We start from the raw sequence: 23,906 nt of genomic DNA, 5'->3' as shown, positions 1-23,906 counted from the left end.
CTTAACGGGGGCTCAGGGAGCCAGGTGAACAAAACCAAATCCCAGAACATCTCTTTTATGGAGAGACGTTGAAGCAGAGTCAGGAAGGGTGAGGTCACTGGGACGCACTTCTTGAAGGCAAGTTGGGTCTGAGTTTTCATAAGGATCTTAGGAAAGATTCCTGAAAGTTGCAACTGGGATTTTGCGGTTTCAGCTGTGCTTTGTCTTTTTCACCTCAAAATAAGGTTACTGGTGTACAATGTCTGTTTCTGTAGCACCACTTCACAGGTGCCACTGGTGCTCTAAGCGTGCATGGGCTGCTGGCTAACTTTGAGGTAGGACTTCAGACGTTGGGCTTAGCTCCTGGCACTCCTGCTTAGCTCACCTCTTAGGAAGCCTCCTAATCCTCATAAGGAAGATGGCAACAATTACGACCTTAGCTCCTCAAAATAAATAAATAAATAAATAAATGGGAAGGTCCTGATGACAGAGTATTTTCCGTGAAGAACATGGGACACTGAAACCTGACCTTTCCCTCAAGCCTGCAGACCTAGAGTTTGCTGATAACCTTTCAGGCCTGCTGCAAAGAACAACTATTCTCTGGGCCGCCAGGGAAGTCACAGACTGAGGGATGCATGAGATTGTCATGAGAGGTTTATGTTTATTACATCCATTGCTGCTGATAGCAATAACTAAGAGGAGTCCCCACTGTACAAGCCTTTGCAGGTCTGCAATAAGTTCTTATGTTCTGGTTATGTTTCAGCGCTTGGAGAAGTGCAGAGTAATGGAGGTAAATAAATAAATTACAACATGCGGTTTTTTCACCCCGCTTCAAAACACAATCCTAGTCCTCATTTTTCAGAATCAACCATTACTCACGCTCACTCCTGAGGATCGGCTTTATTTACAAAAGAACTCATAACCATATGACATCGAGCCTATCTCCTAGCCTCCCTATGTTATTTGTGACTGGAATAATCACAGAGCATTTATAAGAAATTTGAGGCAGTATTAAGTACAGAGAATATTTTGGTTTTTGGCCAGGATGTCTGGACCTTTTACTGTACTCAATCAAATATATTATGCTGATCTCCAGCCAGCGAAAGGAGATGGGAAGAAAGCCCTGTTCAGCCAAAGAACAACACAGTGGATGTGACTGGGACCCAAACATTATTTGTCAGCAGACAGATGGGGAAGCCCCATCCCAAAGCAACGTGTAATGAACAGCTACTGATGGCATGATCGAAACAGGCAATACATGGTTTACATTCTGCTGCTTCTGAGGCATGCAGTTATTTTTCTCCCTTGGATTTTGAATTCCTTTTTCTTTCCAGAACACGGCTAAAATCTAATCCTACATACTGAAACTACTTACAAAAGCCAGCTTGTATCTGACATGCAACAGCAGTACAGGAACACCTGAGCCACATTTACTATGCCATTGCAGCTGCGACAAAATTAATGAGCTGACCTATATGAGAAGGGAGTCAGAACAAGCTTTTCCTGCACAATGGCAAAAGCTTTGTATAGAAATAGGTCTACTTAGATTATTCTATATTATAAAGTTACATATACTTAGGCATAGGAAAGAGGATTTTGAAATTCAAACTGTGTAGGACCAATTGCTGTTAAATTAATACTACACAGCTGTACTGAACCTCGGAAAACACACTACTCACCCACTCATTTTCCAAATGTGCGGAGAAAGCAGCTGCAACTACAACATCACCCTGTGTGATGCTACAAAGCAGCATCTTAAGAACAGATGAGTGTACTGTATACATATGGTAATATACATGAGATATAGCATGCATATATGACTATGTAGTGCATACATGTATCTCCTGTAGGATCATATATTTATAAACAAAACCAGCATCTGCAAAGGCTGTGTATACTCATACATGTACAGCTATATATGGGTCTTCTAGAGCCAGAAAACCCTTCCTTCCTAGCACACATTTTGGACTTGCTTATGGATGGTGACCTAGACAAATGCACACAATGCACGCAACAACAGTGTTCAATCAGGTATTAGGAATAGGTTCATTTAGGTGGGCATTTTTGGAAGCTCAAAATCTGCAAAGAAATTGTAGTGAGTTTTGCAAGTCATGCTGAAAGCAGAAGTTCTCAATGGATCGGTTAAGCCAGTCAGTGATACTAGAAAATACTGATGCCAGCACTTCTGATAAGCAGGTTAACCTGTAATGCTTCAACTACTATCCTTGGTGTCACTAACTGCTTCATCCTGAGTGTAATTGACTCCAGGGGAAAACAAAAGAGGGGATTTTGTTTTGTTTTGACAAATCCACTGCAAGGCACCACACTAAGGTGCCAAAGGCTACTTTGTATTTACAATGCTGATGATACCCACAACTCAGAAGTTTCCTGACCTCAAGTACAAACACAACATGAAAGGTGATATATCAAACTGACACTATCACAGCCAGGAAAAAAAAGAAGAGAAAAACACCTCAGATTTATACCAGGCTTGCCTGCCTAGCATAAATGCTAACATCAAGCTATGCAGGCTTTGTTATACAGCTGCTTAAAAGTTCTGTGATACAGCACAAGGGCAGAACAGTCCCGAATCACACGGAAGGCATTTCCAAACATAAAATTATAGGAAGTAGAGGAAGAAATCTGATGAACCTGGAGAGGAACTTTAAGTTTACGGAAGCCACAGCACATTCAGCCCTCATTTATCCTATTCACATCTCCATTCCCTATCTTGCACCTCCAACCTGCAGGCCAGTGCCCCCCTCTATTTGTTGTGTCTATACATTTTTTTCCACCATACCCTTGTGCATGCATGAGCCCTATCCCTGAAACAGTTTCAGAGGATTTCAAACGAACCCTTAAAACAGAAAGTGGCTGAACCCAAAGCTTCTTTTAACTGAAACATTAATAAAACGGATCTTAGAAAGTCCAAAACAGGCCTTCCTCCCCACCCCCCCAAAAAAAAACCAAAAAAGTTCCTGTTGGTTACCTATAATCATACACTGTTCTCGCACACAGGTTTGAGGTCCCCTCTCTGTACACTGAGGGTATTTTAATTGTTTAGAAAGAGCATTCATCCATTTTGTCACAGCTGTATCTCAATCGATTCCAAAGGCCAAAAGCTGCTAGCTGTACTCCAGGATGCAGTACAACTGAGGTGAAAGGAAATATTTATGTAAGAAAGTAGAGACAGATAAAAATAGCATTTCGTAGTATCTAAACGAAAGTAATAACAAAGAAAATTTTGCAGTTGTAATTGTACATAATGTCCAAATGACCCATTAGAAGACAGACATTAGAAGAAGTCAGTCACTTTACAAAAGATATCATAAAAGCATTGACCGTGGGTGAGCATAAAGTAAAAGCAGAGATTTAGAAGTTTTGTAGTGCTTTCTATATCTTTTCACACAGTGTAGTCTAATCGTGGATATTTTGAAAATATTAATGCTAGTAACATGGATGTAGTATTGCATTTCCTCCAAAGAACATACATTTGAATAACAGAATATATAATATGAGCTCTGTATCGTAATTTAATTTAACCATGAAACCAATTTCTGCCTTCAACATTTTATGTTTTACAGTATGAAACAGAACATTATTTGCTGTAATGTAGTTTATTTAACCTTAACCTTATGTGGTGCAACAGTGAATACAGATACACTCAAAATGTTAATAATGTGACACGCCAAGCTGATTAAAATTTCAATTGTGTTTCCTCCGTCTCCTTTGGAAAGTTAATGAATTAATGAATCTTTAAAGGACAGTCAGGGAGGCCTTAAAAAGAAGATGCCTTTTTGAGTAAGGAGAGAAAGTGGCAGATTACAACTTAATGGCTTCAGAATAATGGTAATTTCCCTATTTTCTTCACTTGCCTTAGCTCAGCTAATGGCTTCATTAGTGTCCACACTCTCAAACGAATAATAGAGGACCATGTCACATCCATCTTAGTCACATCACAATAAAACCGTTAAATACAATTCAGCTACCTGCCTTCTGCCAGTCTGTGCTATGAGGCAGAATTAGCAGCACAATCAATACAGAATCCTGGTATTAGATTCTTTTTCTTTTAAAAAAGAAGTGTATCATCAGGTATAATCATGTACTGCTATTTAACTGTATTGCAAATTTTATGCTAATAAGTTAACTACGGTTACTCAGAAAGGACAGAAAATGAAAGGGAAAAGATATCCTTACTTTACACCTATTGATGAAAAATAATAATAATAATAACACAGCTTTTTATTTGATAAAATTGATGGATTACCTCAAAGTCAGCACAGACATGTCAAGTTCTTCCTGACATCCCAGATACCAAATCATTTCACAAACCCGGCTAATTAAGCAGCTAAAAACCTCCTTGGCTTTAGCTACCTCTGTCTTGGGAGAAGAGATTCCACTGAACCAATTAAAATTTTTGGAACAGATTCAGTGTAACCGAATACAGCTCCAGCGAAAGGTATGAAGACTGATGCAACAAGTTCACAAACTGATCTCAGAACTCCAGAAACAAAAGGGAATTCTGACTTTTCAAATACTTGAAAGGTTTTTAATTTACAAAGAAGTTAAATTTCAATTATTTTTGATCATTAATTGTAAATTAAATTTAAGCAGCATAGTTCTTTTTAGTCTTTATACAGTTTGGCTACCCTATGCAACGCAAAATTTGTTTAAGCATATTTCTCTCATTATATACGTATTTCATACAACAAACAACAAGTAGGCTCTAACAATAGTGGTTGAAACATGCACACTTGGCAAAATGTAATGCACACGTACTATTATCCTGTACTTTTTATCAGCGAATACCAAAGAAGCAAGCTCCAACTTCTACCTAGCTAAACTGCAGCTGGCAGCAGCACACATGTACTGGGGGGGCGCAGGGAATGGCCCGCTTAATATATAAGGAAAATCTCAACTGCTTCAGGCAAAATTGTGTTCTCAGATCCATGGTGCAGATCCCGACTCTCGTGTTCTGCCCCTTCCTGACCCAAGCATCTAGCGCTACCAAAAGCTGCTACGGACATGTAGAGGCAGAGGTTTCCTGGATCATACCAATCTAAGGCAGGATTTTGCAGAGAAGATTTCCTGGACCGATTCCCTGGTTCTCTCCACATAACCCTACCGTAATCACATCCAACTGACGTCCAGGAAGAAACTGCTTTTGTAAATCTTAGAATACATGAAGTGTCGGACGTCTGCGCTTGTCAGCTGAATAAATTCTTCTGACAACATAAATCTGATTCCACTGAGAAACCTTTTTTAAAATACATTATTGACTAAAAATATTTATATGCAGCACTTTTCCTGTTAGCAAAGGTAATATATTAACTGCTTTGCCATTACTGCAAGTAACTTCAGGCCTAAGATAAAATATTTTTGTATGCGTGCTATATATCCCTTTTGATTTAAAACATGATGTCGATATTGTACTAAATCACAGCTGAAGTCCCAGCCTTAAACAGATCTTGAGTGACACCTGCATTCTGAGTTTTTATGAGCAGTTAAGCAATGATGAGGACTTAATGAAAAGTACTGCTTTCAAAGTATGTAGCTATGGGTAAACATGAAATATCCTCTTTTCATATTATGAGTGTTAATCATTTTAGTTCTTAGATGTTATTTTACAACAGACGGAAGAAGCACAAAAGATCTCCTACTTCTTGTCTACCCTTAGGATTCTAAAACCGTATAAATAAAAATAAACTCATGGAACAATCAAAAATCAAAACCTGACATAGTTGGGCTACAAACGTATTTCTCAGAAGACCAGCTCACAGCAGAAGGTGTTACTCTCAACACCCCAGTTTGCAGTCTTGGCCTAAACAAATTCCCCTCAGAACAAATGTGGAAAGCTCCACAAATACATTTGTTTGTTAGGCCTCAGAATTTGCTTAAAGACATCACTTTCTACTCAGACACCAGCTTTCCATTACACATGTGCCCGCTAGGGCACTGATTAATTCTCTGACTGGGCACAGAAACTTCATCTACAAACAGGCCAAAACTACTGGTTTGTGACTCAAGATGTAGCTGCCACATCAGCATTATAGCAACACCAAGCACAGGAAAATCCAGATGTGACCTTTATTTGACATCAATTGGCCAAAGTATTTTGGCCTTTGTTTTAAATGTAACTTTAAATGTAACTTTAAACACATAATTGAAACAGAACAGTTAAGAATACAACAGTAATTTTAACATTTGCTATAGGCATGCTTAAGAGTTCAAAGTTAACTTTTTTCCTGCTCACTGCACCTTTAAGATTTCTGCATCACCCCCTCATTCACTTAGCTGCCTGTAGGAAGAATATCTTATTGCAAGGTAGAAGAGGCAGGAGGGAGATTACTATTTGTAGGTAAGTTAGGCAAGAAAGATGCATTTACTACTTTCCTGTTTCAGCCAAGCAGTTTTACAGACTACAGGTCCCCTCAGAGTAAGCTTGCTTAGCATGCAAGTACATTATCTGCCTAAACTCTGCTTTTCTGATTAAAGTTTTGTATTTAATTAAAATTGACTTTAATTAAAATGCAAATATTCTAGGACTTCAACAATAAATTGTTTACACTAGACTGAGAAACAGCCCTCAAAGGCTTTGGAAAAAAATAGTTTCAATTGCAAGCTGTATATTCAAACCTCACTGCTCAGTGAAAATGGGTAAAGATCTTTTCTTCTCCTATTGGCTTGATCTTTTTTAAACAAATGCAAAGATATCCCAATTTGTATCTAGAATTCAAATAGAAAACAATCCCCAAAGTTATTGGCTGTTGAGCAAGCAATTAGGCCAGTTCAGAACATCTTTTGTGTTTGAAACAATTCCTTTAGCCAATTTTGCTAGGAAATGATACTGACACCACAAAAGAATTGCCAGTTAAATGAATGATACACATAGTCCCTTCACTGAGTGATAAACGTGTGCGTGAGCCTGTGTGCATGCAAGGATCCATCTGCATTATCCCTTCACCAGAAACATCCTGCTAGAGGTTCAAAAATAGCCGTCCTGTTTACAAAAGAGCACAGTTTAGATACAGCAGATATATAGCCCGCTTATTTCTTTCTTTAAACACACACAGAAAGACTCTACACCCTAGGTTTTGATTTACTGCAAGCTAGACTATATGCTCTGCAGCATCAACAATACTTTTCTGTGTGAAGTGCTGGGACTCAAAGGTGAATTATGCTTATGACCAATTCATACCCATCCTCTACTGGGAATAAAATTGAGCCATTGGAGTTAACCTCAATTAAGCTCCCCAAAATACAGTTGTTCTTAAAGAACTTTATTTCTAAAGAAACTTAAAATCAGACTTCATAATTTTTTTAGAGTACTATTATGCATGATTTGCAAAGAAACACACCAACTTCAAAACCTTACTACAAAAAAAAAAAAGGCAAAAAAGGTAAACAGTGCTTGGTAGGTTTTATGATTTATTAGCAAAATCCTGCATTATACTTATCGCTATTGCCCTGCTCAAATACTGAAGAGCAGTGATGCAAGCTAAATGAGAAAATGGAAGTAACATTTAACGAGTTTGAAAAATCCATTTACAGAAGCCGGTGGAACGAATCATTTGTGGAAAGTTTTTAACTGGAAGTTTTCACTAGAGTAATGGTATGAATCTGACCCCAATGGAAGTTCCATAAAGTATCCTCATTCTCTTAGAGAAAGTCTTACAAAGACCCACTCGCTATAAATTTGAATTTCCTAAATTCATTGCAGATCTGAGAAACCAAAATGAAATAAATTACCACAGTTTGACACCATCTCCTTCATCATAGTAATTCCAGATTTCAGTATAAAAGCCATTACTTAACTTGCACGCCATAATTTACACACTCTTTTACACAATAATTTTTGATCCAAGAAAAGATTCATTTTCCTTTTATAATTATCTTGTGTCAAAGTCTTTAACCTTTTCATCTGAAAAACTAGAGCTGGATTCCTTCTTGAAACATGTGTCAAGAGCGCCGCTCTGCTCAGCGTGCTGCAGGAAGGTGCTGGACAGGAGGGGGGAGCCGGCAGTGCTACAGGGTTGCAAAACAAGATGATGCAACTACTGAATATGGTCCTGATTCTGTACAATTCAGTGCTATTTTTACAGTTTCCTAAATCTGATGAAGGACAATATTTTTAATAGGGTACACGATTGTTTTAATGTCTCCACAAGCACCCCCCTAAAGCAAAGCAGCCCAAGTACTGCTGGTTTGAGCCACGAACGGCAGAGAATCAAGCTCACTGACCTTACCTCTGGATTACTTTAACAAAGAGTACATTGTTAAATAAATCTTAACAGAGTGCACCATAGTGTCACCTACAACCAATTACCGCCATTGGTTGCTTTCCAAGCACTCCACAGCAAAACAATTTATTTTAGTGAATAAAATCTGTGTCACTCCAACACGAAGCTTTAAGTACAGCATGAGACCCAGCGAAACCACAGTGGCACGCGGTTATTACTCGATTTGCATAACTTATACAAATCAATGTAGATTCATTAATTAGCATTTTCAGAGGCTGTCCTGGAGCCCAGGGAAGGCAGGTTTGAGCCCAAGCACACCGGCAGCCGGCCTCTCACAGAAAGCTGACAACAGCCACCAACCTGGGCACTGTGCCCCTCCCCTGATGCTAAATCAAGATTTCACTCCGGCATTTCTCCAGCAACTGACAAAAATAAGAGCGATACGTTACCTTATTAAAATTTATATTAATGTAGCCAGATCAGTACATACCTGGCTGACCTGGTATCTTTTCAAAATGGCGCCTTTTAGTCACACGTAGGTGGCCTGGCAGGTACTAGCGGCTGGAGGCCCACTTTGGGGTAGGGCGCAGACAACGCCTTAGCAAATGGAGGTTTTTATTCAAAAAGGTCTCCACATTTGCTCCTGGCTTGCTCCCCGCTGTGGTGCAGGACTGAGGCTGCCCCGGCCCACCACCAGTGAGGCTCTGTCAGGTGCCTGGGGCCGCACACAGCCGCCCCGGCCAGCAGACATCCACTGAGGCCTCTTCTCCAAGGGGCTCCGCACCACCTCAGGCTTTGCTCCTCACACACGTGGGAGCATCTGGCCATTAAGTGGCACTTAAGGTGAGCAACAACATTAAGCAGGAGGGAAAAGGCCTCAGAGAAAGCCAAAAGATCCATCACACAAGGCTCGCTCCTGTCTCCAGTGTTGGAGGGAGAGCTGTTATGGATCAGAGAGTAAGATCGGTGCCTAAATAACCCAAACCCTGCCAAAATGTCCTGCCCTCAGGTCTGCCCCAATGAGCCATCTCTCTGGTGCTTGGGGAGGGGACCGGTAAGTCAGGCAGTGACCCCAAACCTAGCCCTGGCACGGCAGCCACCACCCACAGCAAGGGGTAGCAGCACGCAGCGGCCTGGCTGCGCCCACCTTCCTCCGTTTTGTGGGAAGGCGTGACGCTGCAGCCAGGGTGGGAAGGGTGGCTCCCACAGCTGGGCGGTCTGTGCGGTCTTACGTTCAGCTCGACTGTCCAGTGAAATGAAAGAACTACTTTTAAGCAATACAGCTACATTCCTGGTTCCTAAGCAAGTGCTACTCCATTACAGGGAACAATTAGCTGTTACTTTAGGCACCTTTCCTGGGTGAGGAACAGAGTACACGTTTTCATCCTGTTCCCAGTTCGCCCACTGGCAGACTTGAAGGAAGAGTCTCTAGCAATGAAGTTGCAAGCCCACCTTGGTATAAACTTCCTTTTTGAGAAGTTTCTATCTTGTTTTATCAGAGACCGGTGTCTGTGCTGAGGAAAGCCTATAATGATTTTTCTCTTTTTCAGGCTTATTCTAGAATTGCATCTATTTTGGGGTTTTGTTTAGATCTGTTGCAGCTTTCATACCGTTGATCATGTTGTTTTTCTAACCCGCCCTGAACATCTGTTGGCTCTTTCTGAGGCTGCATAATCCTGTTTTTTTTTTCTTTTTGTGTGTGCGCGCTTTTTTCCTCTTATGTATTCTACTGCTATCAGCTGGCTGGTTTTCTTGTTTTTATTTTCAACTTACATTTTATTTAATTTGGAAAAAAAATTAAAAGCACAAATTCTCTCTACCCTCAGCAAATTCATACCTGACACTGCTTTTGTTTTGTTCTGCTGTTTTGTTGGGTTTCTTGTTTGTTTGGGCTTTTTTTTTTTTTCTTTTAAAATTGCATCAATGTAAAAAAATGCATCAATGTAAAAACTCTGCTCTCAGCAGATCTAAAGGTGGAGTGAGAAGACGATGAAGGATCTTGTTTTCTTAATGATAAAAATCAGTATGTATAAAAGATGCCAGGCTGGCAGCCCTGCAGAGAACAGAGCACACACCGTTTAACCACAACCCAGACGCACACACTCTCAGCAGGACCACTGCAAGCACTGAAAGGGGAAATAACAGTCAAACCTTGGCCTCCTCGCTGGGGCTGCCTGCGCGGGCGATAATTAGCGCCAAGCGTGGGGGTGGTTTTTGTGACGTTGACACTGGGAACTGTTTGGAGACTACAATTATTTTGCATAGCCTAACAAATAGTTATCAGATGGCAACGGCTTTTGGTCACTACCGGGCTGGACCGCATTCAAACCCGAAAGAGAAGGACACGTATCTCCTCAGCCAGCAAGTCTCCTTACCCAGTGATTATAAAACAAATAAGATTTGGAGGTTGACAAGAGTCCCTTTTAGCAGCATTTGGATTATAAAATTGCTCTGACTCACTGCAGCGCATTGCTCCCTCTTAATTAACAGGGCTGAACTTTGTACATGTCTAGACTTCCTCCTGCAGAATGGCAGAATTTGGCCTTCATGAATATCATTTGAAGTCATATTATTTACAGAGCTTTTATTCATTTCAGTCATTTGTTTCAAACATTTTCCACAAAAGGAAAAAAAGTACCAACTGCTGGGCTATTTAATCCAAACTTAACAGTTTAGATGTTTTATTCAGCGTTTTAAAAAGGATTGTCTTAGGGAATTTTATGTGCTGCATTTCTAATGTTAACTTTACAGATTGTAAAGTGCCTTGGGATGCACTAGCATGAAAGGCATTAAGGTATTGCACGATTTAACCAAATGTGTATTGCACTAAAAAGAACCTTTTATGAAAGTGCATACATATAAAAAACACAGCAATGTTAGTGTTTATTAAGAGAAACTCAGATTTATTTCTTCAAGCAAAACAATTTTTCTCCACCATTGGCAAAAATGACCCCTTTTGTAAATTAAAAAATTTCCATCACTACTGGCATAAAATTGCTGAAATTTTACACCTTAGCTAAAATCTATTTTCCCACATAAAAGCTTAGTCTTTTAAAAGAAGATTGGGATTCATATGAAATCAAAACTTTTTTTTTTTTTTAAAGTAGATAGGCTTTAGGATTTCTGTTTTGTGAGTGGGTTTTTTCCCCACTAGTTATTGGACTGAACCAATTAACTATATTAACTAGCTTGGTTACAAGATTTTATGGGTACAAAAAAAAAGGATAAATAACACATTTTGATCCATGCTTCCTATTACTATCAAAAAGTTGCATTTCAAATACAAGAAAAAGCTTGTACAGCTAAATCCCTTGACATGCCTTGAAATCACAGAGTAGGCTTGTACACCAATCACTTATGAGAGAGGATTTAATGTCAGTGGGTGAAGTTCACCACAGTGAGGAGGAACAGCTTTTACACAGACAGAGCAGCCTTATCAAGGACAGGTGGGGTACTATATCAGGCTTTATCTCCACCTTTTAAATGGGAGGGTGGATTTGATCCTTCACCGCCCCCCTCCCCATATTCCACTTTTGTAACACCAGCATACTCAAGCTCTGCAGTCTCAATCCAAAGACTACCACAGTCCATTAAAAACATCAGTTGATTTTAAAAGGCTACAGATAAAGCCCAAAGATTGTGCCATGGATTTCAACCAGTAAGACTAAACACAAGATTTAAATTTTTATGGAAAAACATATATTTATTATTCAAAAACAAAACAACAACAAAAAACACTACTGGAATTTCTGTCTCAGAGACATTAGAAGGAACAAACAACCACTTTGTAATGCTAGATCCATCTTTTCATTAAAATTACATTAAAAATAAAACATGGTGAAGAAAGTCAAAGAGCAGTACTTCTACCAAGAAGGGAAGGATTAGTCGTCCTTTGCATTCTCAGTATGAAATTTAATATGACATTCACAATACATACTCATAGCTCCAGATCTTTTTTGAATGATAGGAACATTTTCTCAAAAGCTTTCAATTATAAAATAGCCCTCAAATAGTTTTGTTTCTGTAGGATATCTGCCTGTAATCCACAAACATTTCTTACAAATACAACTGTAAGGATTCATTAGGCTTTTAAGTAAAAATTTCCAGATGATGGACCTGAAATCCAATAATATTCCCCTGTTTAAAGAAATACAATAGACCTATGCCTTCCAATTACAGTGGATCATAAAACTGAATTAAAAGTTACCTTTTTTTTAAAAAAAAAAAAAGCTAATTATGATTTTTAACTACCTCTCTCCCACCCTTCAATTACTACAGTATTTTCAGTTACACATTTATTGCATTTTGTTTTCACACAACTGTCTTTTTTCCACCCAAGTTCAAAGTAAAACCAACCCACAGAACTTGATTTACATTTTTGCTGTAGACATCATGTACAAATGTAAATACAAGCTCTTATTAAACTCAGTGTTTTGCAAACTGTGCTCCTGTGTAACAACAGGATGGCAAGTCTCGGACTCCATGAATAGTGGTCTTGACTCCCAGATCTGATTTGAGCATCACTTTGAATATCACTGACTGAGACTGCAGCCACATATGGCATCGTTTACCACAACCTCCCCTTGTGTTTATTTTACACTGATCACTAAAACATTACAGCACAAAGTGTCGTGTTATCTCTGTATCTATCTCAATATCTATAACTACTTTCTCTTTTGTAAAAAACTAGGACAGGGAGTTGTAGCCCTCAAAGATTACAGATACCCATCTTCCTAAGCCTGACTAAGCCTAAACACACAACAATTATAAGATGGTAAACAGCAGTAATTGTACACTAAATGTCTTTTTAAAGAGCCAAATGTGCACTTAAAGTTTAACTCCCACTCACTGCTGCTCTAGAACAAACAGTAAATTAGTGAATACAAAACTAAAAAATAAAAAAAATAAAAAAGCCCTGCAGCATGCTCCTCAGGCAGGAAGTAATTGAAATTTTTTTTAAAAAACTTTGTAGACATAATGCAGGATAGCTTCAATAAAGCACTGCCTGTAGTAAAAGCATGAGATGATCTTGTAATCCAAAATAAAGTGTGACATCTGGTAATTACCATGCACTGACAGAAAAGGGAGCACCCAGAGAAACAGCCACCCTCACCCTGCAAATCAGTCCATTCTATTTTCTCAACAGACAGTTTATTACCTCACGTATTTTAAAACAGGGGTTTATTTGCACCTGTATGTCTCAGTACAACGCGGCCAGTTTCATGTCCGTTACAGGCAACTTAGGCTTCCTCTTCTCACTGGAGCAGGTGGCACGCGTGGGGCACAAAGCACGGGGCTATTTTTGTCCCACGTACACCAAAAATGGCTTTGGGGTATTGCTCCAGCCTCATTCACCAGCAGATTACTGAGAGTCTTGAAACTTCGCACAAGCCTCACGACAGGCTTGCCTTTGTTGGGTTAGTGGAGGTTGTTTGGGGCGGGTTTTTTGAGGCAGAGTATCCCACAGCGGGACCGAATACAAAGGTGAGTCACCAGCAAGTGTGCCTCAGCTTACAGCGGGCACTAAGAGCAGAAACAGCAGCAACTGAGATGCCCCTTTCTTTCCGACTGGAGCCCAGAGGAAGAATCTTGGTGTGCCAAGGCCTCTTGGTAGGCAGAGCACAGAGGTTTTCCAGCCTTACACGTGAACATTATGTTTACAGGAGGGAGAAAAGAATTAAAACATTTTAAAAAGTAATAAAACGTGGCTGACGTCTGACAAAAGCTGATTGCTCCTGCAGCGTGCTGCAGCATGTGTTACAGTGTGACAGCTCTCCTGACAATTAGAATGAAGACGTCGTGTGCACTAATAGCAATGCCTAATTATGGAATATATAAAACATACTATAAATATTCCAGTATTTCCAAAGAATGTGACATTTACCATCAGAGGTATCATGTTTGGTTTTTCCATGTCTGTTTCCATGTCTACACTTACGATACTGCACATTTAAACACTTTCTGGAACTCAGGAAAAGCAGCACCCAAGCAAAAAGAGGAACACTTTAATATTGGTATTAGTTTGCATGGGCATATGAAAAATATTTCAAAGACCTCTATGTACTACATGTCCTAAAATACCTCTAAAGTTAAATGTATAATACAGTATCCATTTTGCAAACGTGTAAAGTGATGCAGAGAGATTATCTACCCAAAAGCCCAAAGCGCTCTCTAACTGGAATTCCAGCTCTAATCGGTAGCCGTCGGATTGCTTGTTGTTGCTGTTTATTATCCAACATTTACTACTTTAACAGCACCCAGAGACTAAACAGGTTAGGCCATACTACTCTGTGCCATGCAAGTATGTGACAAATGACTACGCAGGGATTATATTGCACTACAAAAGCTGTAAGAACTAATTAGCCTTGCATAAAGTATCACAGGACAGAGGAGAAGGGCAGAAGATATTGTGAAAAACTTCAACTCTTTTAAAGGCGAACATTTTAAGTTCCCCCAAAATCAAAGGCTTAAAATATAGATGATTATTTTGTTTTAAAGCAGGTCTTTACTCTGAACAGAGCAGCTAAATAAACCAGCACCTGTCAAGTCTATTAAACCATTCTCTATTTAACCAGAATTTACATTTAGTTCAGTCAATTAATATAAGCCTTATCAGGTTCATGATAATTAGCACACTTATTAACAGCAGCAACAGCAGCAGAAATAGCGTCAAAAGAAGAGCTTTGTTGTAGTTCTGTTGTTACCACTAGAGACTCCTATCTGATCTTACCTGGTGATCTACTTGTACTGCCAAGGAGACCCACTTACTTTGCCCTAAGCCAGACAAATTGCTGTGACAAGAAGCAGACTTAGGGTAGCTTCCATTCACAGATCACTCTAAGTACTTTACGGGTCTTGTGCTGATAAACTACTTGCTTTGCCAATTTCGTTTGGCTTATCCAGGGCTAAACTGTTTTACTTGAAGGGGAAGGATGGTGGGTTTTTTTCATTTGGTTGGTTTCCCTTCCATGTTGTTGTTTTATTTAAACCGCGCATGTGTTGTAAGGTACGTGCCGTTACAGGTAAGGGCTGTTGGACCAAAAAATAATTTTTAATCAATAAGGAAAAAGAAATCCTCTTTTGCTTGCCTTTGCCCTACATAGTTATTGTGCATGTGTGCATTAGCAAATGCAGAGTTTTTAAGGCAAGTGCTACTCGGAGCAATCAATCAATAAGGGCACTTTGGGGTTGCTTTTTTTGTTGTTGGTTTTTCTTCTTTTTGTTTGGTTGTTGTGTTTTGTTTTGTTTTTTAAGTTAGTCTTTTAATGGAGTTAAACAGCAGATACAATTTAAGCTCTTCACACAGAAGATGCCCTCTAGCCTGTCAGCATACAACCAAGTATTTTGACCAGAATTGTCAAATTTCAGGTAATTGTTTACATAAACACTTTTTCATTACTCTCTTGAGCTGTAAAGTCACTGGGGTGTAATTTACAATGCCGAAGTGTTAAAAAATATATAGCAACCCAAAGCATATTTGCTGATTTTGTTCCCCAATTTGAACTAGCATTTTCCTTCTCTCAAAGTCAGAACCATTAAACCAAATCATGTCGGAATTATTTTGAGAATAAAGGCTAAAAGTTAAGAATCTTTGATGAAATTAACCACTGCTTCAACAATAAATGGAGCATTCTGCTGTCCTTTGCTTATCACTGTTGTTAACTATCCAGCATTAGGTAAGAGCTGGAAAAAAATGAAATCCATAACTTCCACTACATAGCATATTATCCAGGCAGGTGACTTTAAAGTGATGTTAGAGATGCTGTTAGAAAATCAGAGAATTTGTTAGATTCCTAGGCTTTTCAACATTCAAGACAGACTGCTAACAGTAGTTTAAGGTATCTGTTTTTGTAGTAGAAACTACTGAAACAGGGAAAATTTGCTACAAACCAGGTTGAATTATAGTGAGGGTATTTTCAGGCTACATTTTTAAGAGCATACTTGAAAGACTGGCAGAGTAATCCACAGCTCTGATTCTTCCTTGAATTCAAAACAATGAGATACTTAAGACTTTATTCACACACCGAGAGAGAGAGAAGGAAGAAAAAAATAGAAGAGAGGAAAAAAGGAGACTTACATGCTTTTAAGTGGAAGAAACACACATTTTCCATTTCAAGTGAGAACTTTAGCACTTTACTCGTGACATACAATGAAAAAAGTACTTGTATATAACCCAGCCATGCCAGCAGAGAAATGAATCTGAGGGCTGTGCAATGATCTAAGAAAATCTGAATGGGCATATGGGAACAGCTCATTTTGCAAGACCTCCAAAACCAACCTACTGATAAACACCGGAGGGTGCCTGACTGCCTGCACACTCACATGCCTATTTGTTGTTGTTATTCTTATTCATTACTGAGTCATTATTATTATTTAAGCACCGACAATGCACTCGTGAACCAGAACAGATGCAAAATATCCTGTGCTAATGAGAAAATCAAAGCCTTTCTTATATTAGCAATTTCATATTATAGGATCTCTTTATTTTTGCCAATAAAGCACAACAGTAATTAATACAGCAATATTTTCTTATTGTTCACAATGAGTAAAGCAAGTAAAACTGCTCAGATTCTGCTTTGGCTCTGCCCCCTACCAGCACAAAATACAATAAATACTATTGAAGAATTCCTATTAAGACAAACAGCTGCCAAACAAAATGCAACAAAAATCTCCCGTAAAAGGCTGCTGTCTGTTTATTCAGAGAGAGAGTCAGGATCACTCACAGAAAACAGTGTGGCACTGCTCTTTCATATTTAAATACTTGTGCTGCATCTTATTGCTACAACCATCTCACAGGGCTAAGGAGGATAATTTGTTAGGTGCCCACAGGATGGGTGCCCTGGTCTGCAGCGTGTTGCAGAGCTGTGGCTCCAGCACCAGCTCACCTTCCTGAGCGGTATCTGGAACCAACCGTACATCACTAGCACGCGCTTTCCACCCCTGGACTTACGCTGCTACACATATGGGGAGACTGACAAATGCTTCCATCTTTAACTAGCTGCCCACAGGCAAGATGCCAGGCTGGGACATCTCCCAGTAGTCGCGATTGATGGCTGCTCCAGGCTGACCTCTCTGGCAGGCCGGGGCTGCAGGGGAGGCTCTGGGACCCCCGTGCTGCTGCTCACCCAGTGTCACCGGAGCCACACGCTGGTGCACACTGGAGCTGTAACGGCTTCTTTTCAACCACCCGTTTTTAAAGCAGGGCCAGGGATGTTGGAGCAGTTTGTTAAACGTAGGTTAACTTGCTACAAAGGATACTTGAATTTAGCTGAGAAAGAGGGCACTATTCATTTGGTAACAGCAAGCAAACCCATTCATACTCCTTATATTTGGCCCCAAAACCTACAATTGAGGGTGTACCTCCACCTCAGTGAACATTTCTGTCCTTTCTATGTGCGTTTTGTATCACGCCAATGTACTCATGACCAAAACCACTTTCATGACAAGTAAAGCTTTTTTTTTTTTCCTCAATTTCAGCAATGAACAAAATTTAAGCAAAAAATGACTCAGCTGTGACTGCACAGCCCCGCTGGGGAGCACACCCATGTCTCAACAAACAGGTGGCTGGAAGCAGAGAGCTACCTCCTGTCATCATTCCTCCCCAGATAAAGTGGGCTGATGAACTGTGTGTGACTTTTAAAGCCTTGTTGATGAAGCCTCCCCGGGATCAGACACGGGCCCTACCCTGTACTGAGCACCAAAGGGGTGCGATGTTGTCCTGATGCTGCAGCAACACCGGGCACAACCCAGCGCAAACCTCCCTGCCTGCCTGGATGGCTGCAACCCCAGCCTCTGCGCCCAGAGCTTGTAAATGGCTCCCTGCCCCACGGAAGAGGCTGATTACGCACACGTTCAATATCAAAACACTCCTACTGATTCAAAGTACGTGGGAAAAGGAGCCAGGACTGAAAAGCCAGAGCCAGTAGAACTGCAACATGCATCAACAAATGAAAATGTGAATGAAGAAGTTTCATCCTCAGGAAGTCCTCAGAAGGGAGAACTGAGATCTTCAGAATCTGCGTTTCTGACTAAAAAGGCAACTCAAATAGCTGGATACTACCTCTCTTCTCAGCGCCAGAAACCAAGAGAACCTCACGTTCAGAAGAACCCAATCTGGTCCTAACCACTTTATAGGATTAAATAAAAAAGGCAAGAACCTTAAATACAAAGAAAATATCCATGAGAAGATAATCTGCTCTCACTTCAAAGGCCTACATGAAAACAACGCTCAGTCATAACAGCAGCATCCTGTTAATGACACACACTTAAACAAAACGAACAAAATGTACTAAGAGTAAGCTGACATTCTGGCAACAGCAGGTTAAAAAAAAAAGCCTAAATTTATAATTTTGCATTCAACATTTAGTTTAACAAAACCAAGAACCAATGCACTTAAGTTAGAAGAACGTTTTAAAAAACACTAACACTAGCACCGTGACAGATGAATGACAGTTGGACAATTTGATCACAACTGACAATTCACATTTAAGCTCACATAGGAATCCCCAACCTTTATGCTCTCTTCAGTCGGCCCAAAGTCAACAAGCACTTATCGTTAGGCACATACTTGCATCCACCGACGTAGGCACGCTCACAGTAAAGTACTGTGTGTACTTAAATACGTTGCTGAATCGGGCAGTGCGCACAGATGTGGCCATGCCACTAAAAACCACCATTTTCAGATTTTTGACAGTCACCCCTTACCCCCCCCAATTTGTTCTCGTCTGGGTACTATTTTTTTTGTCACAACATTTATAATCCCTGGTATTGCGCCCCCTAAATTGAAAGCTGTGACGCAGTCTTAACCACAACTTTGAAAACATGCTGACATTATAATATACAAACATGTACAAAAGATATACACACTCAGACCCACTAGGGGATAAAACAGACTGGAAGGAAATGAGGAACTTTATGTTACTGTCTTTTCTAATGAGATAGAAAGTGGCAGATGTAAAGATTTCATTCAGCCGACAATCTCTTTTATGATATGAATAAACTACTAAAACAGATTTAATCCTTTATAAAATCAGATTATAAGAAGCAGACAAAATCACAACTTTATTCAATACGCCATTTTATCCAGTGTGACTAATGCATTATTTGTATGAAGTTAAAGTGGAGCGTTGGAAAGCTATGAAATAAATCAAATGCTCTACTTTATGTAATCTTAACAGACAGATCCCATTAGGATTCTACTATGCATAGCTGTTGGTTAAAATCATTGACCAGTAGTATCCTTACAAATTAATCAACTGAGGTAATGCTGGCTTGGCTGTCATCATTTGCTGCTAATCTACATTTAGAATTCACTTTAACTTTTCAAGCCCTTTAGAACAGGTTTATCAATTCTCTCGCCCTCGCTTCAGACATCCACCTCACCGCTAATTGTTTACAGAAGACCTGGGACAATGGAACTGTATCATTTATGCCCTTTTTCTTTCCGCAGACATTAGAGCGTATATTGACACTGGGTTATAATTAGTCAGAAAGATGTTAAATCTTAACCAAACATTCTAGTCTGCCTCAATTTTTTGATGAGACCTTTTATCATTGAAGTTGAATTAGCAGGCAAACTGTAGGGGTTTACACAAGTGAGAGTCATTACAAAATCTAAAATACCCCTTATCTGGTTGACATGCAGCTAGAAGAATTTTCTTGGTTATGGATATACAGGAAGAAAAAAGCATTTTTGATATCAGGTTATTTGTGGAGCTCTAATGTGTTTTCAAATATACAACTTGTGTTATGCCTATGTATTTTATATAGTTTCTAGTCATGTTTGTTAGATGTCTGCTTGTCGTGTACTGCAAGATTCATGAGCAGTCTACAACCAGGCAAAATCCTCACACAACAGCTTGTCTTGGGTAATGGGGAAAGAACCAGGCAGAATAAAGTGGCAGAAAAGTGTATTATTTATTATCCTGACAGGGATAACACCTAGTCATGGTCTACAGTCCAAACGTGTTCAGTGTCCTGCAGACAGGACCGGATGATTCTGAAGGAGCAAACAGGTGTTTTCTTACACAAATACTGAAAACCTCTATAATGATTTTGCTCCCTTATCTATGACCCCTTCATGTGCACATTAAAGAACAGTCAGTTCAGGCAAGGGCTCTTTGAAAAGAGAAGGAAAGACCAGGCAGTAGCAGTAATATTGCCAGAGATTGCATAATGCTTCTGGAGCTCTACCAGAGAGTAGGTAAAGGTCATCTTCTCGTCTTCTCCAGAAATGGAGTGAGAAAGCAAAGGAAGCTGTGGTCAAGTATGCTTTAGAGTTCAGTAAATAAATGAAAAACTTCAACTAGGAGCAGTGGCCTTCAGCTCAGCCCTCTAGTGCAACTTTGCTGGCCCACAGACAATTATCAAAGCCATGAGGGCAATAAGTCTATGTACGTATGCTACTATTAATCTCCCTAAATTACCTTAAAAGTATATGCACAATTTCATCAACATTCTTGAAAATTCCATCACTCAGAACCAACTTCTTCCTTTAGTCTAGTAAAATACACATGTCCAAATACCTCCTGCTTTTCTGGGACATAAAAATAAAGACCACCAATTGTTTTTGCTGTCTATTTTCCCTTGAGCGTTGAAAGAAAGGACCTTTGAACAACCTATGGTGAATAAAATCTTGCCTCTGTATTTTTGTTTAAACATCACAAAGATGTACTCTTCCTAGTGCTTGCTAAAAACAATGCAGTAATTTGTATCCCCAAGTGGTATAAATAGAAAATATGTTCAGTCTAATAACATATGTGAAGAAAACTCATGCCCAGGGTTAACCAACAAAGCAGCAGTCCGCTAGAAACAAAGGCAGCTGGCTCAAAGAGCAACAATGCTGCTGAAAAAGTGTGGATGTCCTATTCAGTCAAGCATCCAAGACTTGACGTTTACTTAAGCTACAGCTGCATATACAAAGCTTTGCTATAAGACCCAGGAAATGACAAGTCCTCTGGACTAACAAGACTCTTATGTCTCCAAGAGGTCCGTGGCCCTCACTGTCCAGCTCAGAGCAGGGTAAATTATATCAAATATGCACACTGTAAATATATGGCACACTTTGGTCTTCAGAATAGTTTCTCTGCTTTGATTTCCTCTTCTTGAAAATATGCTCTGCCCAAATCGTCCTGCTTCTTTTTATGGGCTTGCCTTTCCCCTACTAATATATCTGCCTAGGTTCCTGTCTTGCTCTATCATCATAAACATTCATAAACATTAAGGGACTTAACCTCATCACACCCCTGCGGAATAGGAAAATATACCCATCGGAGTGGGCGAGCAGTGAACTGGAACCCAGCTGACAGCATCCTGACCAATGCAGAGTCCTTCAGCAAGGCACTTCTCTCCTCTCAGCCCCATTTCCGCAGGTATAAAGAAAAAGGGGGGGGGAGGGTAATGATACTGACTTCTCTGCAAAATGCCTCAGTCTACCAGCAAAATTCTGAGATGCTATTCTCTCCTTACAAAAGGAGGTAAAGTATTTAGAGAGACATAAATCAAGGTTTCATGAAAGGTCCGTGGCCAGAAATCTCACCCTAGTTTTCTAAGCATGTCTGATACCATCAGTGCAAAAGTTGTATCCAGAACAGATCTCAACGCATAGGCTATGCCACAGACAATCTGCACCAACATCATTTGCTCTACTTGTAGGTAATGCAGTGCAAGCAAGCTCATGAAGGACTACGTATGCTACAGTGAAGTTCAGAGTAGAGAAAGTTGCAAAAAAGTTCCCAGCTGATCCCCAAGAAGATGAAAAAATGAACAGAAACACTAGATACAGGTAATTGCACTCGGCCTCTTGCTTTCCACTCGAACAACAACAAAAAACACAATTTACCAAATACCATTACCCTGTTTTGACAGACACCACAACTTTCTGAAGGCAGTGGCAGAGTGGGTAAGAGGATCCATGTTCCACTCCTAAGCGTATATTCACCTCAATTAAGCAAACTTAAAAAGATCTACGATAATTCTGCCAAGTGTTACCAAAAAACCACAACGCAACTTATCTCCTGCTCCAAGCAACCGCCACCCTCAGCCCCTGGTCACCGCCTCCATCCACTTACCGCTCTTCAAAGGCTTGGGGAAGACAAATGGGCCTTCCAGCGTGCAGCGAAGCAGAAAGCCATGAAAATCAAAGGGCTGCTTTTTGAGTAAATATGAGCTCCAAAGCCATTGTCCTTTCCCACAGAGGAGATCTATGAAAATGCTTACTATAGCATATGCACAGTATTCTTTACAGCTCTGCCTCCCTGCTGACCACCAGCCCCAGGGCCCAGTCCGCTTCCCATTACAATCAGCTCCACCACACCCACTGACTTGTATTGGAATTCTTTCAGGGACCCTAACTAATGAGTTTTTAAACACTTGTAGACAGAGAAGATAATTCCTCATCATTATTCTTCATAGGAAACACCAGGAAGAATGTCATTCTATTGTTCTACAGGAAAGAAACTGGAAGAAAAATCACCCCCACATTCAAAAGAGCAGCCCGGCGTTTTCATACGGAAACTGGCTACCCGAGCGATGGGTGCCTCAGGTGAGAATTCAGGACAGGGACCTAAAAAGCATGCAGCCCGCTGAAATTAAGCCCCCTGAAAACATCTCTCACAGTGGCCTTTATGCAAAGAGGCCCACAATCAGCATGTATTTTTCCAAATCTTGGATACTATGTTCTCAAACATAAGCGTGGCTGCCGACAGCAGCACAGAAAGACTCACCTAAACACCGTATTCCTGCAGGAACCCAGTTTCCCTCGTGACATGAGACTAAAATAAATGGAAACTGGCAACCTTAATAACATTCTGTGTTTCCTGATTTTATATTTAAAGCTTTGCAAAGCTTTGCGTGTGCTTTCTCAATAGATAGCAGTGTGTTTTTTCTTTTCCTCACAAGTGAAATCTTGACCTAAACCAATGATACAGAAAGAGGTGAAAAAAGAATAACTAGACCTACATGGTGGACTGTTACCCTCAGACCTAATAACGTTTTAAATGAAAAACATCTCATTTTGAAGCCTTCTTAACATAGATCACAAGTCACAAAAGTACTGCTTTTACCTGATCTTACTTCTAGGTATCTATCATTCTGTCAGATGCTGATACCATCACCTACCAGAAGAGTTCACATTTGAGTGACCAGAAAGAAAACTTATAAACTCCAGCCAAATCCTGACCATAGTCCATGCAAAGTGCCATAAGGAAAAAGCACTAGTCTCAGTAGTAAGATGTCTGCAGGTTTGAGCCCCAGGCACTGAAAGCAATGTAGAGCTACAGAATTTACTTATTTCACAACACCATGTACACCCACAGCAGTACAAAAATAGCAATTATAATACTTGTCAAAGGAACAACTGAGTGATTTTTAACTTGGTGCTCTATCTCGTTTTCTTCTTCTCTGGTTGTTCATACCCCACCCCATCAAACATATAATTATGAGTGGGCTATTCACGTCTTACTATAATTGGTAGCACCATGCAGCATCTGAGTCAGGAATCCATCTGAATTGCTGACTACAGCTCCTCACTAAACAAGACTTACACACTGCACATAGTAAATGGCATTCTCCCATTCTCCGTGTCACCCGCAATGAAAATCAGCTTCCAGTTCTGGCACCATATCCAACTCTCCTTAAACCTCACCACCTCGGATCACCTGGAATGAGGACTCACTGATAATCGCCAGT

At 40.0% G+C, this 23,906-nt stretch overlaps 1 protein-coding gene across 8 annotated transcripts in view; it reads right to left on the bottom strand.

The window, feature by feature from the left end:
- AFF2 (ALF transcription elongation factor 2) overlaps nt 1-23,906 on the bottom strand; it is a 366,650-nt gene that overhangs the window by 309,212 nt on the left and 33,532 nt on the right. Inside the window, exon 1 of one of the 8 annotated variants that reach the window (XM_080553961.1) lies at nt 2,969-3,124. The exons of 6 other annotated variants lie outside the window; for them this stretch is intronic. In XM_080553961.1, the coding sequence (XP_080410087.1) occupies nt 2,969-3,056 (88 nt within the window). In that variant the 5' untranslated portion in view covers nt 3,057-3,124. Of the gene's footprint in view, nt 1-2,968; nt 3,125-23,906 lie in introns of those variants that run through there. One more of the 8 variants, XM_080553955.1, reaches the window with a different exon arrangement.

Source organism: Anser brachyrhynchus, assembly GCF_964034855.1.
Source record: "Anser brachyrhynchus genome assembly, chromosome: 13".
Lineage (NCBI taxonomy): Eukaryota > Metazoa > Chordata > Aves > Anseriformes > Anatidae > Anser > Anser brachyrhynchus.
The sequence above is the reverse complement of the archived record's forward strand: the minus strand, read 5'-3'. Positions and strand labels throughout refer to the sequence as shown.